Source organism: Cucurbita maxima, unplaced genomic scaffold, assembly GCF_002738345.1.
Source record: "Cucurbita maxima cultivar Rimu unplaced genomic scaffold, Cmax_1.0 Cma_Scf00021, whole genome shotgun sequence".
NCBI classification, from domain to species: Eukaryota; Viridiplantae; Streptophyta; class Magnoliopsida; order Cucurbitales; family Cucurbitaceae; genus Cucurbita; species Cucurbita maxima.
The window spans coordinates 663,622-678,799 of NW_019272037.1; the positions used below are offsets into that span (position 1 = coordinate 663,622).

Sequence of the window (15,178 nt, forward strand, 5' to 3'; positions counted from 1 at the left end):
TTTTTTTTTTTTTTTTTTTTTTTTTTTTTTTTTTTTTTTTTTTTTTTTTTTTTTTTTTTTTTTTTTTTTTTTTTTTTTTTTTTTGTGATAGATCATCCTTAACATTTGCCAATTTTGTTAATAGTTAACGAATCTATATTTTTTAAGATAAAATAATGATAATTAAAATATTAAAAAAGTTAAATTTACTGGACTTGGCCAATATACTTTAAATATTTAATTTGGATTTTATAATAATAACTTTCATGTAAAACAAATATACTTTAGGAATATATTTTCAGTGTGTGTGTGAAGGAGAATTAATAGGAGTAAATAGCTCGGGTTGCCCCGTTACCAAATCAAATGTTTGAATGTGAGCTATACTCTGAAGTGGCTGTCTTTGCTCAATTTAGGTTGGACCGTGATGAGTTGTTAACTTCATTTAGGTAGATATTGCAATTATGTCTTGAACAGAGATTGACCCTCAAGTGCAAAGGCAGAATGGAGCCTTATAAGGCCAACCATCAATGACGAATGTCAAACTACTAATAACTTGATACAGACTCAACGATCCATAATAAGTACAAAATATCATGTACTTGTACAAACTAATACAATTAGTATTACATGTGAAATACCTAAAATGTCATCGACAAAGAATGATTCTTTTATTTAGGAAGATGATAAGATAAGGAACTACTATAAAGGGAGTAAGATTCGAATTACCTTGTTGATCGAATATCTAGGGAAGAACATTGTTTGAGATTCGAATCACTCCACAAGTAAGATCGATCATGTCTAGCTTGAATGATTCTTATTGATCAAATATCTCAAACACTTGTTTGAGATTCGAATTACTCCACAAACAAGATTGATCCTGTCGAGCTTAATGATTCTACATGCAACCTAAACTACATAGAATTGGAAATAAACTTAACCATTGACTAAAGAAATCACAAATGTTTCTTTTACTATCTATTTTCCTAGCCTCAAAATAAAACTACTAAATGCATTCTTAATGGCCTTAATTAACCACTTAAGTAAATTAAAAGTCTTAAAATACATTAATGAAATACAATAACTCTAAATTGTAATCCACCAGGAAACTTCATTCTTCTTCGTGACATGAATTGAAATATCTTTTGATAATTTCAACAATATTTTCTTTACATATTCATTGAAGCATATTATATGATTGATATCTCTTAGTTCATATCAGAATACGTGCTATTAGATGATGGGACACTAATTTAATGGTGACAACTCCATTACGAATTCCTCACATATAGGAATGGACAAGCCCGAGATCTCGACATTAACAAACTTGGCAGAGTACTCATACGTTTTTCTGATGCCTGAATTACCATTCAAGTTTGCGCCCTTGCTTATATCTAAACCAAGGCCACCCATCTTCTTAGGCCTTTCAAAACCTACAAAGGTCACCTTGTCAATGATCATCTTCTGGCTCAAAGCAAATCCTCCATTTATAACCTGAGATTTGATCAGTAACTTACTCCCAACTGCTTCACTGTAAAATCTTACCAGACTCCAATTACCTCCCTCTTCTCCCATTTCCACCACTTCTCCATCATCCAAGAACACCTCTCCAGAGCTGCTCTGGCCATTGCTGACGACTACCAAAAGCTTGAATGCCGTCTTTCGAGCTGCTTGTGTCGTCGTCGCCTCTCCGTGCAACGCCAATATGTTTCCTTCCCTGACGTGCACGTTTATATGATCAGCAGGTGCGTCTAGAGTGATTTGCTGCCCTGACTTTACAGCCACTGACTCAGAATAGTTAAAGAGGCTAAACCAGTTTCCTGCAGGAAAATATGCATCAACAGAAAGAGCTCCCTCCTTAAGAACTGGAGAAACCAATACACCTTCTCCAAGTAGAAACTGGGAGTTGATTTCATAGGTCCTGATATCCTGAGGGAATGAGAAGAAAAGAGGGCGTGCAATTGGTGTCCCCTTTTTGTGTGCCTCATACATCAAAGTGTAGATGTAAGGAAGTAAGCTATAGCGAAGTGCAAGCACCTTCCTGGCTGATGCAGCAACCGTATCCCAAAGATAAAGCTCTTGACGAATGGATCCTTTGTCAGAATGATCTCTAGCAAATGGGTAAAATGCCCCTAACTGCAAAAGTTAAACAAGTTTTTGTTGAGGATGGTTGGGAGGGAGTCCCACGTTGGTTAATTTAGTTGGCTAATTTAGGAAATTATCATGGGTTTATAACTAAGGAACACAATCTCCATTGGTACGAGGCATTTTGGGGAAGTCCAAAACAAAGTCATGAGAGCTTATGCTCAAAGTGGACAATATCATACCATCATGGAGAGTTGTTATTCCTAACATGATATCAGAGTCATAACCTTAACTTAGCCATATGCCAATAGAATCTTCAAATGTCAAATAAAGAAGTTGTGAGCCTCGAAAGTGTACTCAAAAGTGACTTAAGTGTCGAACAAAGGGTGTACTTTGTTCGAGAACTCCAAAGAAGGCGTCAAGCATCGATTAAGGAGAGGTTGTTCGAGGGCTCTATAGGCCTCAAGAGAGGCTCTATAGTGTACTTTGTTCAAGGGAAGGATGGTTGAGGACGGTTAGGAGGGAGTCCTACATTGGCTAATTTAGGGAATGGTCATGGGTTTATAACTAAGGAATACAATCTCCGTTGGTATGAGGCCTTTTGGGGAAGCCCAAAGCAAAGCCATGAGAGCTTACACACAAAATGGTCAATATCATACTATTGTAGAGAGTCGTGATTCCTAACCGTTTTGACTACAGTGAATGGTATATTTCCTACCAAAATAGCGATACTTCAGTGTTTTCATAAACAACATCTTCCAAACATCATCTAGAATAATAAAATGGCAAGAGAACTGGCACCTGAATCCAACGTCGGCACAGCTCTTCCGTCGTATCTCCAGAAAATCCACATATGTCAGCACCAACCATTGGAATTCCAAAGAGTCCAAAGTTCAAAATGGATGGAATTGTGTAACCTAAATCATTCCAAGTCGCAGCATTATCTCCAGTCCAATGTGCTGTGTACTTCCCAGAGCCTACAAAAGTTGATCTTGACAGAACAAATGGTCTTTTGCCCGTTACTTTTACTAATGAGGCATGAGTAGCCTTTGACTCCAAGAAACCATATAAGTTATGAGTATTATACTCTGTCAAGTTACCAAAATGAAGACTTGATGCTGGCACAGTCCTATTGTTAATTGGACGTTGGACTCCAGCATTGTCAATCTTGTAAGGAGGGTTATCAAGATTAGAAAATGGGCTGGTTGAAGAAGTTATAAAATTTGATAGCTCATTCATATCAATCCAAAGACCATCAAATGGAACAATATCTCGAAATAATTTAATCTCACCACCCCAAAAAATCTCACTGTTTGGATGAAGAAAATCAGGGAAGTAAACAGGTCCAGGCCAAACCTCACCCAAGTATGGAACCCCGTCATATTTTATAAAGATATCAGCTTCAATCCCTCGGATGTATGTTCCATAGGTCTTGTTTGTACTAATACCTGCAGAACATAAACAGTATAAGAAAATACATGAACATAAACAATAAATGAAAACGATTGCACTGCTAAAAACACACCGGGATCCACGATGAGCACATATTTTTGTCCATTTTGATGAAGACTATCAACAAAGTTCTTCATTTTCTCCACGGGAAAATTGATGGGATCAAAAGTGAAGTCCTTATACCCATCCATGTAATCAATGTCTGTCCACATAACTTCAAGAGGTATGCCGGCCTTGGCATAACGAGCAACTACAGTCTCAATATCAGAAACATTCTTGTAGCCATAACGACATTGGTGAAAACCTTCAGACAATAACGATTTGTTAATTACTTGTTACTTGTAATATTGCATTAGAGTTTAAATGAATAGCACGTGCTTTCTTTTTCATAAAGTGATTGGAGTGTCAACATGAGCACATATCCCCAAGAACATGAACATGGTGCTTGAATTCTCAAAAATAAAGTGATTATAACAAGCAACTGGCTAGTATCAGCTCACCTAGGTCTGAATTCGCTATTAACAAGAGCATGAACATGAACATGGACATGGACATGGACATGGTGTTTGAATTCTCAAAAATAAAGTGATTATAACAAGCAACTGGCTAGTATCAGCTCACTTAGGTCTGCACATGGACATGGTGTTTGAATTCTAAAAAATAAAGTGATTATAACAAGCAACTGGCTAGTATCAGCTCACTTAGGTCTGAATTCGCTATAAGAATCAATATTGAAAAATACTTTCTTATCGCTTACAAATGGGAAAGCTTCGATTAAAGAACAGAAAGTCAAGTGCAGAAATGTCAGTTTCTATTCAAATTCATTGTCTCTGTAAAAGCCACAGGATCAAATCATTGCCCTGATGTTGCAAAAACTAGAGGAAAGAACGCGAACAAATCACCAATCCTTTTCGGTTTGATACACAAATTCAAAAGAACCATGCAATTGCAAACACTAACTGTTGCTGTAGATGAAATCTCAAAATAATCTCACAGACATAAATATCGAGACAATATGAAGACTTACCAAACGACCAATAAGGCACGGGTGCAGGCCGCCCAATAAGCTCCGTATACTGATCTATCACTGATATCGGTGACGGACCCGCAAAGAAGTATAAATCAATGATTCCACCAATAGCCTTGTAACTAATCCTATCTCCAGAGTATATAATATCCATACCATTACTGTTCAGTAACAGAACTCCATGCGTCGTCCCTGCCGCAACTTTACCATCGCGAGACGGCGACCGGACGTCAATGTAGAAGGGATGAGCACCGTAGAGGTTCACGTCAGTATTAACACTACCGATATCGGCGCTCCAAAGCGTCAAAGTTTTACTTTTATCCGGCACGATCTTGAACGACTTCCTGGTTTGCTCGCCAATGCCAAACAAAGACGATCTGTCCTTGGGAAGCGAAGAGGATAGTTGAATGTATTGGTCCTTGAAGACAAGAAAAGTCTCCGAATCGGAGAAATTAGGCGATGTGTCGAAGAGGACATCGCCAGATGATCGCCGGTGCACGGAAAAGCCGAACGGTGCGGTGTCGTGGAGGCTGAAAATGAGATCGGAAGCCGGATCGGAGATGATAGAGGTTTCCGGTGAGCCGACGTCTCTTTCCGGCAGCGAGCGGATACGGGAGTTCGATCGACGGGGAATTATCTCGTCCGGTATTTCCCATCGTTCCCGATTTGAGTCTGTTATTCGCACTCTTAACCGATCTTTGGTTTCAAAACTGCAATAACATATTTTTTATTTATTTTACAATTAATTATTTTTTCCCTTAAAAAATAAATAAATAAATAAAATATACTCACATTCTTTAAAAATTAAAAAGAATTCTTATTTCTAAAATTATATCTAATAAAATATTAAAAATATTTAAATATGTATTTATGAAATTAAAAATAAAAATGTAGATACATTTTTGAAAATATTAAATATAAATTTGAAAGTTTAAATATTAAAAATCATATTTATAATTAATGAAAAATTATATATATTTTTAAATAATTTTATAAAAATGCTGAGAATATTTTATATTAATAAATAAATAAAAGAAGCAGAAGAAATTCACCTGGCTTGGAGGCTAAGTCTCTCAACGTCAGGTCCATAGACGGAGGATTTTTCGATCAGGTCAAGATCGGCGGTCAACGACTTTCCGGTAGGGTCAACACGCCCCGATCTAACTCGGTATCTGTGAATGTTTGATTAATCCACCACACCTAAATGGTGTGAAAGTTATCTTATTTATAATCAAATGAATTACAAAGATATGGAAATAGTAATAAATGGAAATAACAATAAATGGAAAGATACCTATGATAATAAAGCAAATATTAGATATTTGCCTTATAATAAAATATCAAATATAATATATATGGTAAACTATAATTTATTACTAAATATCCTTAACACCCCACCGCAAGCTAAGCGTCGGATTTAAACGAACGTGAAGCTTGAATCTGAAAAATTCAAAGAGGTTGAGAAACACTTTTCTTGAAGATGCTAACAACCCGGTTCTTGGCCATCAAAAATTGCAGAGGAATCGCCGCTCAGCGGCAATGCTGCCTTGGCTTCGGCGAGAATATGTCTAACCCATGAAGAGGGATTGTCGCTTAGCGACGATGCTGCCTTGGCTCTGGTGAGAATATTTCTAACCCCAAGAAGTAGAAGGGGAAACCTAGAGCAAGGGACAAAGACAATGTTGAAGCCGGAAGAGTCGCCACATTAGGCGAAGGAGCCAATTTTGGCGAGAAGGGCAGTCGGAAGAGTCGCCTTATCGGGCGAAGAAGCCAATTTTGGCAGGAAGGGCGGCGGCAACTTGGTTGGCAAATAGGCCAGTGCGGCACCCAGATTCCGAAGGTAAATCTCTGCAAAAGGTTGATAGGTTTAGGTTAAGGTTTATGTGAAGGATGAAGGTTGATTGGGAAGAAAATGAGAGAGACTATATTGGCTAAGGGGAAAATCGATTTGGTTGGAAAAGGTGAGGTTATATGTACAGAGTATGACGAAAGGTGATTTGGAGGTCAATAGGGTGGAGCCGAAGAGTAATCAATCGGCTCCGACTACGGCAGCCATGAAGACTGCCCCTGCGGCGTCAAAACCAGCAGGGGTGGTGGAAAAGAAGATTAGAGGATTCAAAAGCCATTCAAAAGAAAGGATCGGGGTTGTTAAACCGAGAGGGCTCTGATACCATGTGAATGTTTGATTAATCCACCACACCTAAATGGTGTGAAAGTTATCTTATTTATAATCAAATGAATTACAAAGATATGGAAATAGTAATAAATGGAAATAACAATAAATGGAAAGATACCTATGATAATAAAGCAAATATTAGATATTTGCCTTATAATAAAATATCAAATATAATATATATGGTAAACTATAATTTATTACTAAATATCCTTAACAGTATCCATATCCGACGGCCGAGTTTTCTCTCTGCTCGCCGGCGGCGAACGGTAGAGATGCAATTAGACGAAAGAAGCAACTGAAAAGGAAGAGTACGACGGCGGAGAGTAAACGACGGCGACGGAGAAAAGCTTGAAGAGATTTGGAACCAGTCGCCATTGTTGTCGAGATGTAAGGGTGAGGTCTTCTTCTTATCTCCTTGCAAAAAATGTCACTATCCATTGTTGACAAATACGTTTTAGCTTCTTATTTCATTCCTCTTTTAATCTTTTTCCCCTCTTATTTATTTATTTATTTATTTATTTGGGAATGTGGTGTTTTATTTAGCCAATGATAGCTTCGGAAGGTTATCGGGTTAAAATTTACTTAGCTTTGTCGTTCGTTTTTTCAAAATTAGCTATAAAAATCTGTTAAATTATTCTAAGAATGGTTATAGATCGACACATCAAGTTAGGTTTAGCTACCGCTGAGTCTAAAAGTTGAAACATGACAATACTATCCTATAAACGAAAATGTGGAAAACTATCTAATAATGATTTGCTTTCCCTGGCCTTCTCACCCGAGCACGGGAATCGTGCATGAATCCTTTACTTTTACTTGAAAAAGGTTAAACATAAGATGAGTAAAAATATTGAGTAAATTATCTCACGGTTGGAATAGAAAAATGTATTTAGATGTGTTAAGGATATTTAGTAATAAATTATAGTTTACTATATATATTATATTTGATATTTTATTATAAGGCAAATATTTAGGTATTTATTACTATTTTCATATCCTTCTAATTTATTTGATTATAAATAAGATAACTTTCACATCATTTAGGTGCGGTGGATTAATGAAACATTCGCATGCTATCAGAGCCCTTTCGGTTTAACCCCTGATCCTTTCTTTTCAATGGCTTTTGAATCCTCTAATCTTCTTCTCCACCACCCCTGCTGGTTTTGACGCCGCAGGGGCAGTCTTCATGGATGCCGTAGTCGGAGCCGATTGATTACTCTTCGGCTCCACCCTATTGACCTCCAAATCACCTTTCGTCATACTCTACCTCACCTTTTCCAACCAAATCGGTTTTCCCCTTGGCCAATATAGTCTCTCTCATTTTCTTCCCAATCAACCTTCATCCTTCACATAAACCCTAACCTAAACCTATCAACCTTTTGCAGAGATTTACCTTCGGAATCTGGGTACTGCACTATTCGTCAACCAAGTTGTCGCCGCCCTTCCTGCCAAAATTGGCTTCTTCGCCCGATGAGGCGACTCTTCCGACTGCCCTTCTCGCCAAAATTGGCTCCTTCGCCCAATGTGGCGACTCTTCCGGCTTCAACATTGTCTTTGTCCCTTGCTCTAGGTTTCCCCTTCTACTTCTTGGGGTTAGAAATATTCTCACCAGAGCCAAGGCAGCATCGTCGTTAAGCGACAATCCCTCTTCATGGGTTAGACATATTCTCGCCGAAGCCAAGGCAGCATCGCCGCTGAGCTGCGATCCCTCTGCAATTTTTGATGGCCAAGAACCGGGTTGTTAGCATCTTCATGAAAAGTGTTTCTCAACCTCTTTGAATTTTTCAGATTCAAGCTTCACGTTCGTTTAAATCCGACGCTTAGCTTGCGATGGGGTGTTAAGGATATTTAGTAATAAATTATAGTTTACTATATATATTATATTTGATATTTTATTATAAGGCAAATATCTCATATTTGCCTTATTATCATAGGTATCTTACCATTTATTGTTATTTCTATTTATTACTATTTCTATATCCTTGTAATTTATTTGATTATAAATAAGATAACTTTCACATCATTTAAGTGTGGTGGATTAATCAAACATTCACAAGATGATATATACGTCATGATTGGTGGACCTCATATTTATTAGATGTTTTTTTGAGCTCTACTTTTTTTCTTTTTTCTCGATAGGGTTGGATGTATATAGTATTTCTTGACACACGGTTCACTCACGTGCGCATGAACTCAAGAGACGGGCTCGTTAACTTCCTAGGCCTATTTTCATTTTATTTAGAGTAATTTTGTCAAGTATTTGGTATGAAGGTAGCGAAAGGTATATGAATAAATCGATACCACAAAATAAAAGGGATTCTAAAGATATAATGATTGAAATTACTAATAAAAACAAGAAGGGTCATGCATCTTTCTTTTAGATGGCTCAATCATAAAAGTTATACGCATTAAGCTTAAAGCAAATTTATATTGAGTGATCTCCTATAAACTTTCTTACTAAGCGTGTGAGTGAGGACAAATGAAGTTAAACTGACTCGTTCGGTCTGCGGGGATAGTCTTACTCTTAGGCGTTGAATTTGAATACTAAATCTTAAATATGATGTGCTATAAGATGTGTATGTCTTCTAATGATTTTTCTCGTTTTTTGTGCTACTTTGCTCTTAATTGTGTAGGAATATGAATAAAAGACGTGTCTGTGCATCCACACGAAAATACCTGCCTATAGGATGGTATTGCCTCAGTAAGATGTTTGTGAGGTGCCGCTGCAGCTTATTACCTCTCGATTCACTCCCGAAAAAAGGAAAAAGATATCTCGTCCCTTCTTTATGCACACCCATATAAATAGCTAGACACAAAAGTGTACAATATGTGTGGTGATGTTTGATGCCTCTTTACAGACCTCGGTTTTTCCTTTCGCTTAATCAGTAAACCAAAGTAGTCTTTGTAGCTAGTTAGGATCGTTTTGTGTTAGGAATGTTAGCGACTTCATTTATTATCGAACGAGGGTGTCCCAATGTGGCTGTTGTTTAATAATGGTTGAATGTAGATTAAAAAATTTACACGTCCTTCTTAACTGCTAGATACAAATTCAAGAGACTTTTATCGGTTCTCTCATACATCCCACAGTTTAAAACTGTCAGTCACATTGTGATAGTATTTTTAAATATTTAGTTTTCGTGTTTGTGCATGTAGCTTTTCTTTCTTCCCGAGCTGCTATCTCTTCTTTGCTTATATGGCAACTAATGGAAAAACCTATGGAAAAACCTAGGTTCAGGAATTTGACTAAAATGACTTTTTTTCGTATTTAAAATCACTCTAGAACACATTTAATCATTCAAAATCATTTTAATGTAGAGTTTATACATTTATATGCGATTTACATACCATAAAAATTTGTTACGACAATAAATCCACCACATATCTCTACAATGATATATACTATCTACTTCCATTGTCGTTTTCACAACTTTATTTGGGTTTCATAAAAAAAAAAAAAAAAAAAAAAAATTGACATTATCACACACTTATATACTCATGACCACATTCTCGTCATTTGTTAACAAATGTGAGACCTTGGTCGCATTACAACAAGAAAAAACTCGTCGTAGATCCCACCATTAAATTTTAGTTCCAACAAACCTAGCTTTGAAGGAGGAAAAAGGTGATGGTTAGGTCTAATGTGGTAAGGAAATAGGCAAAGTAGATACAATGGTTGGACTAAGCAAACCACCAAAAAGCATCACATTAGGAATAAACAAGGCAGTAATAGTCATACCATCCAAAGAAATAACTCGTTTACTTCTCAAACTCAACAAAGTTCAGCTAAATCTGAGTGGTTATAAGTACCTCATCCGAGTAAGAAACAGATCCAAGACACTGAATTTGGTTGGTCCATTATCCATGGCTTCTTTGCAGTCCGAAGCAGCAGCAGCAGCAGCAGCAAAAGCAGAGGTTGGCGAGTACAACCATCTTGCAGTGGCATCGCCGCCACCGAGGAAGTGGCGATGGGGGCTTGTTTTGGTCAGATTGGTGGCTTCTTTTGCCACAGTCTCAGCAACCCTTGTGATGGCTCTTAATAAGGAGTCCAAATCTGTTGTTGTTGCCACCGTTGGAACTGCTCCACTTACTGCCACTATATCTGCGAGGTTTCAGCACACTCCTGCGTTTATGTAAGCTTCTTAAATTGTGCCTCTGCTCCACTTACTTAGTTTTAGATAAAAATGTTTAATATTTTGTTTTAAAAATACACTTTTTTTTTTCTTTTTTTTTTACTATAAAGATTTAAAAAATACAATTAATTTTTAAAACTTTCATAGATAATTTAAGAGATGTCAATATGCAATTTTTATCAGATAATCTGAGAGGTGTTGATAGACAGTTTTTATTAGATAATCTAAGAGATGTCGATAGACAATTTTTATCGGATAATCTAAGATAATCTAAGAGGTGTCGATAGACAGTTTTTATCAGATAATCTAAGAGGTGTCGATAGACAGTTTTTATCAAATAATCTAAGAGGTGTCGATAGACAGTTTTTATCAGATAATCTTACGAGGTGTCGATAGGCAGTTTTTATCAAATAATCTTAAGAGGTGTCGATAGGCAGTTTTTATCAAAAAATCTTAAGAGATGTCGATAGGCAGTTTTTATCAAATAATCTTAAGAGATGTCGATAGGCAGTTTTTATCAAATAATCTTAAGAGATGTCGATAGGCAGTTTTTATCAAATAATCTTAAGAGATGTCGATAGGCAGTTTTTATCAAATAATCTTAAGAGATGTCGATAGGCAGTTTTTATCAAATAATCTTAAGAGATGTCGATAGACAGTTTTCATCAATATTTTGATGATAACAATTTTTTAAATTTTTTTTGCTTTAAAGTCTTTATAAAAAAAAAATAATAATAAATTGAAGGTAGACTATTTTTAAATAAGATAGTAAACTATTTTCATTCAAAAAGAATAATTAATTTAATGGTATTGTTATTAATTTAGCAACACATCTCCATAATAATACCTTTGGATTAATAAAAGCTTATGAAATTTAATGAATAGACTAAATTTGCTATTTAACTGATATTTAATTAACTATAAATACGATTTAGCAAAAATCAATATCAATTCTATGAAGAAAATAATAATAAAAGTAATTTATATACATAAAATGAGAGTGTACGTACTTGTTGCAGATTCTTCGTCGTAGCGAATGGAGTGGCCACTCTACACAACTGGTTGATGATAGCCCTAGACATCTTCGGACCCGATTTCCGCTTCCATGGCTTCCGTCTTCCCATTATCGCCATTCTAGACATGGTAAATACATCTTCATACCTAATCCCCATCCCAATTTCAAAATTCCTATACCTACAACACCAATAACGTTTTAACTCACCGATCTATCAAAATGGCGGCAGACGACGGTGGCTCTTGCATCGGCAGGCGACGGCGCAGCGACTTTCATGGCGGCGCTTGGAAAGAACGGAAATAAGCACGCTAGATGGAACAAGATCTGCGACAAATTCTCCGCCTACTGTGACCATGGCGCCGGTGCGCTCATCGCCTCCTTCGTTGGCCTCTGTCTTCTTCTTCTCATCAACGCCATCTCCATTATCAAGCTGCTACACAAACCGAGACCTTCCATCGCTTCGCCATAGCCGATCTGCTTCAAAACGCAGCGTTTCGCTGCATTCGCCCTTCCGTCGCCATCTCCATTACTATTGTTGAATGTCGCGTTTGGTTGGTTTAATTTCATGTCTTTCAGTCGGAACTCCCGTGTGCCAAAAAATATCAAATTGTTGGGCCGTGGTTTATTTATTGGGCTTTTGTGTTTCCAGGCCCAATATCAAATTGTTGGGCTGAGGTTTATTTCTTGGGCTTTTGTACTTTCAGGCCCAAATATATATTTTATGGGGAAAAAAATTGTGTATTTTCCTTTACGGGCTTTTGTGCTCTCGGAGAGGGAGAATTTCGTGTTTATTGTTGACTTCTCACAAATGACGTTGATTTAGGAAATTAGAGAGGGAGGATTCTGTGTTTATTGTTGTGCTGGTTGAGGGAATAAAGTTCTCATAAATGACGTAGATTTAGGAGATCAGGGCTCGAGGATTCTTGAGGGAGTAAAATTCTCATAATTAAACTACTGATTTAGGAGATCGGGGAGGGAGGATTTCGTGTTTATTGTTGCGCGAGTTGATGGAGTAAAGTTCTCACAAAATGATGTTGATTTAGGAGATCAGGGAGTGAGGATTTCGTGTTCATTATTGCGCGGGTTGAGGAAGTAACGTTCTAAAAAATGACGTCTACCGATTTTTCCTCAATTACCTTCTCTCTCGAGGTTACTTTACTTCTATTGACCTGTCATCAAATATGGTAACGTTTCTTCTCTAATTACATTGCTCCTCTGTTCTATTTCGTTTCAAATTTGTATATATTTTCTACCCTTCGGTACCTTTAAATCAACAACATAAATCGATCTTTTCGTGTTCATTAGGATCTAAAGCTAAAATTTTGTTAGTTTAAATAATATATATTAATTTTAATTTTATTCTTTATCTAAAAAAAAATATCTTAAAATTAAAAAAATAAAAAATAAATAAAATTGGCGGGCCGAGGTTTATTTATTGGGCCCTTTGTGTTTCCAGGCCCAATATCGATTTATTGGGCTGATGTTTATTTCTTGGGCTTTTGTGTTTTCAGGCCCAATATATATTTTATGGGGAAAAAAATTATGAGTTCGGACTTTTTAGGTACAGATAGTGATTAATTTTTATTTTCGTTGTCTCGAAACTTGTATAGTTGGTAGATAGCTAAATAAGGAAGCTAAGGACAAATACTCTAGGAGTACCACGACCATCAATTAAACTACTGAATTAGGAGATCAGGGAGGGAGGATCTCGTGTTTGTTGTTGTGTTGGTTGAGGGAGTAAAGTTCTCACGAATGTCATCGATTTAAGTTGGGGAGGGAGGATTCCGTGTTTATTGTTGCGTAGGTTGAGGGAGTAAAGTTATCACAAATGACGTATGTTTAGGAGATCAGGGAGGGAGGATTTTCGTGTTTACTGTGTGCGCGAGTTGAGGGAGTAAAGTTTTCAGAATTAAACTACTGGTTTAGGAGATCAGGGAGGGAGGATTTCGTGTTTATTGTTGCACAGGTTGAGAGAATAAAGTTATCACAAATGACGTCGGTTTAGGAGATCCGGAAAGGAGGATTCCGTGTTTATTATTGCGTGGTTTGAGGGAGTAAAGTTCTCAGTATTAAGCTACTGGTTTAGGAGAGAGGGTTTCGTGGTTACAGTGTGCGTGAGTTGAGTGAGTAAAGTTCTCACAAATGACGTCGGTTTAGGAGATCAAGGAGGAAAGATTCCGTGTTTATTATTACGTGGTTTGAGGGAATAAAGGTCTCAGTATTAAACTACTGGTTTAGGAGGGAGGGTTTCGTGTTTACTGTGTGCGCGAGTTAAGAGAGTAAAGTTCTCACAAATGACGTCGGTTGAGGAGATCAGGGAGGGAGGATTCCGTGTTTATTATTGCATGGTTTGAGAGAGTAAAGGTCTAAGTATTAAACTAATGGTTTAGAAGGCAGGATTTCGTGTTTACTGTGTGCGTGAGTTGAGAGAGTAAAGGTCTCACAAATAACGTCGATTTAGGAGATCAGGGAGGGAGGATTTTGTGTTTACTGTGTGCGCGAGTTGAGAGAGTAAAGTTATCACAAATGACGTCGGTTTAGGAGATAAGGGAGGGAGGATTCCGTGTTTATTTTTGCGCAAGTTGAGGAAATAAAGTTCTCATAAATGGCGTTTTCCGATTTTTCCTCAACTACCTTCTATCTCGAGGTTACTTTTCTCCTATTGACTTCTCGTCAAATATGGTAGTGTTTCTTTTCAAATTCCATTACTTTTTTTATTTTATTTTGTTTCGAATTTGTAATTTTTTTTTTAACGATTAGAACATAAATCAATCTATTTTGTGCATTAAAATATGAACCCACAAAAATTATCAATTATGTTAGCTTTAATAACACATTTGAGTTTATTCATATATTTAAAAAGTTAAAAAGTTAAATTTAAAAAGTAAAATCCAAATATATATATTTATCCAGTCATATTTAAAAAAATTATATTCTTTTTTAAAGTTTAAGGGTATTATTAAAAATTTTTAAAATTTAAATGTAATAATATAATTTAGGCTTAGGCACATAATATATAATAATTCTTTTATTTAAGGTATTTACCATGTAAGAATAATTGAAAAATATTTTAATAAATTAATTTTTTACTTTTAAAAAATAGAGACTAAATTAAAAAAAATACATACATAAAAAATAAAATAAAAATATGTATATATATTTGTATGATAAGAAAAAAAAATGTATATTTTAAAATTAATTTAATTTCACGAAAATCCATGGATCAACTTAATCCATAAAATTTTTATATATTTGAACCTAATCCTATATAACCCAACCTGAACGCTACAAGTTCGATTGGGTTGATCGAGTTTTTCAGG

The 15,178-nt window shown here is 36.2% G+C and overlaps 2 protein-coding genes across 2 annotated transcripts; one reads left to right on the top strand and one right to left on the bottom strand.

Annotated features, from left to right (window-relative positions):
• Nucleotides 1-468: 468 nt before the first annotated feature.
• Nucleotides 469-7,177, bottom strand: LOC111495351 (alpha-glucosidase). Its single transcript, XM_023145344.1, has 7 exons — nt 6,937-7,177; nt 5,593-5,712; nt 4,541-5,250; nt 3,587-3,817; nt 2,863-3,509; nt 1,203-2,112; nt 469-660 (listed from the first exon to the last, which is right to left on the bottom strand). Exons 1-6 carry the CDS (start codon nt 7,152-7,154, stop codon nt 1,225-1,227), a joined length of 2,814 nt encoding a protein of 937 aa, XP_023001112.1. The 5' UTR covers nt 7,155-7,177; the 3' UTR covers nt 469-660; nt 1,203-1,224.
• Nucleotides 7,178-10,540: 3,363 nt separating this feature from the next.
• Nucleotides 10,541-12,608, top strand: LOC111495531 (CASP-like protein 1B2). Its single transcript, XM_023145606.1, has 3 exons — nt 10,541-10,843; nt 11,863-11,986; nt 12,088-12,608. Exons 1-3 carry the CDS (start codon nt 10,575-10,577, stop codon nt 12,325-12,327), a joined length of 633 nt encoding a protein of 210 aa, XP_023001374.1. The 5' UTR covers nt 10,541-10,574; the 3' UTR covers nt 12,328-12,608.
• The last annotated feature ends 2,570 nt before the right edge of the window (nt 12,609-15,178 follow it).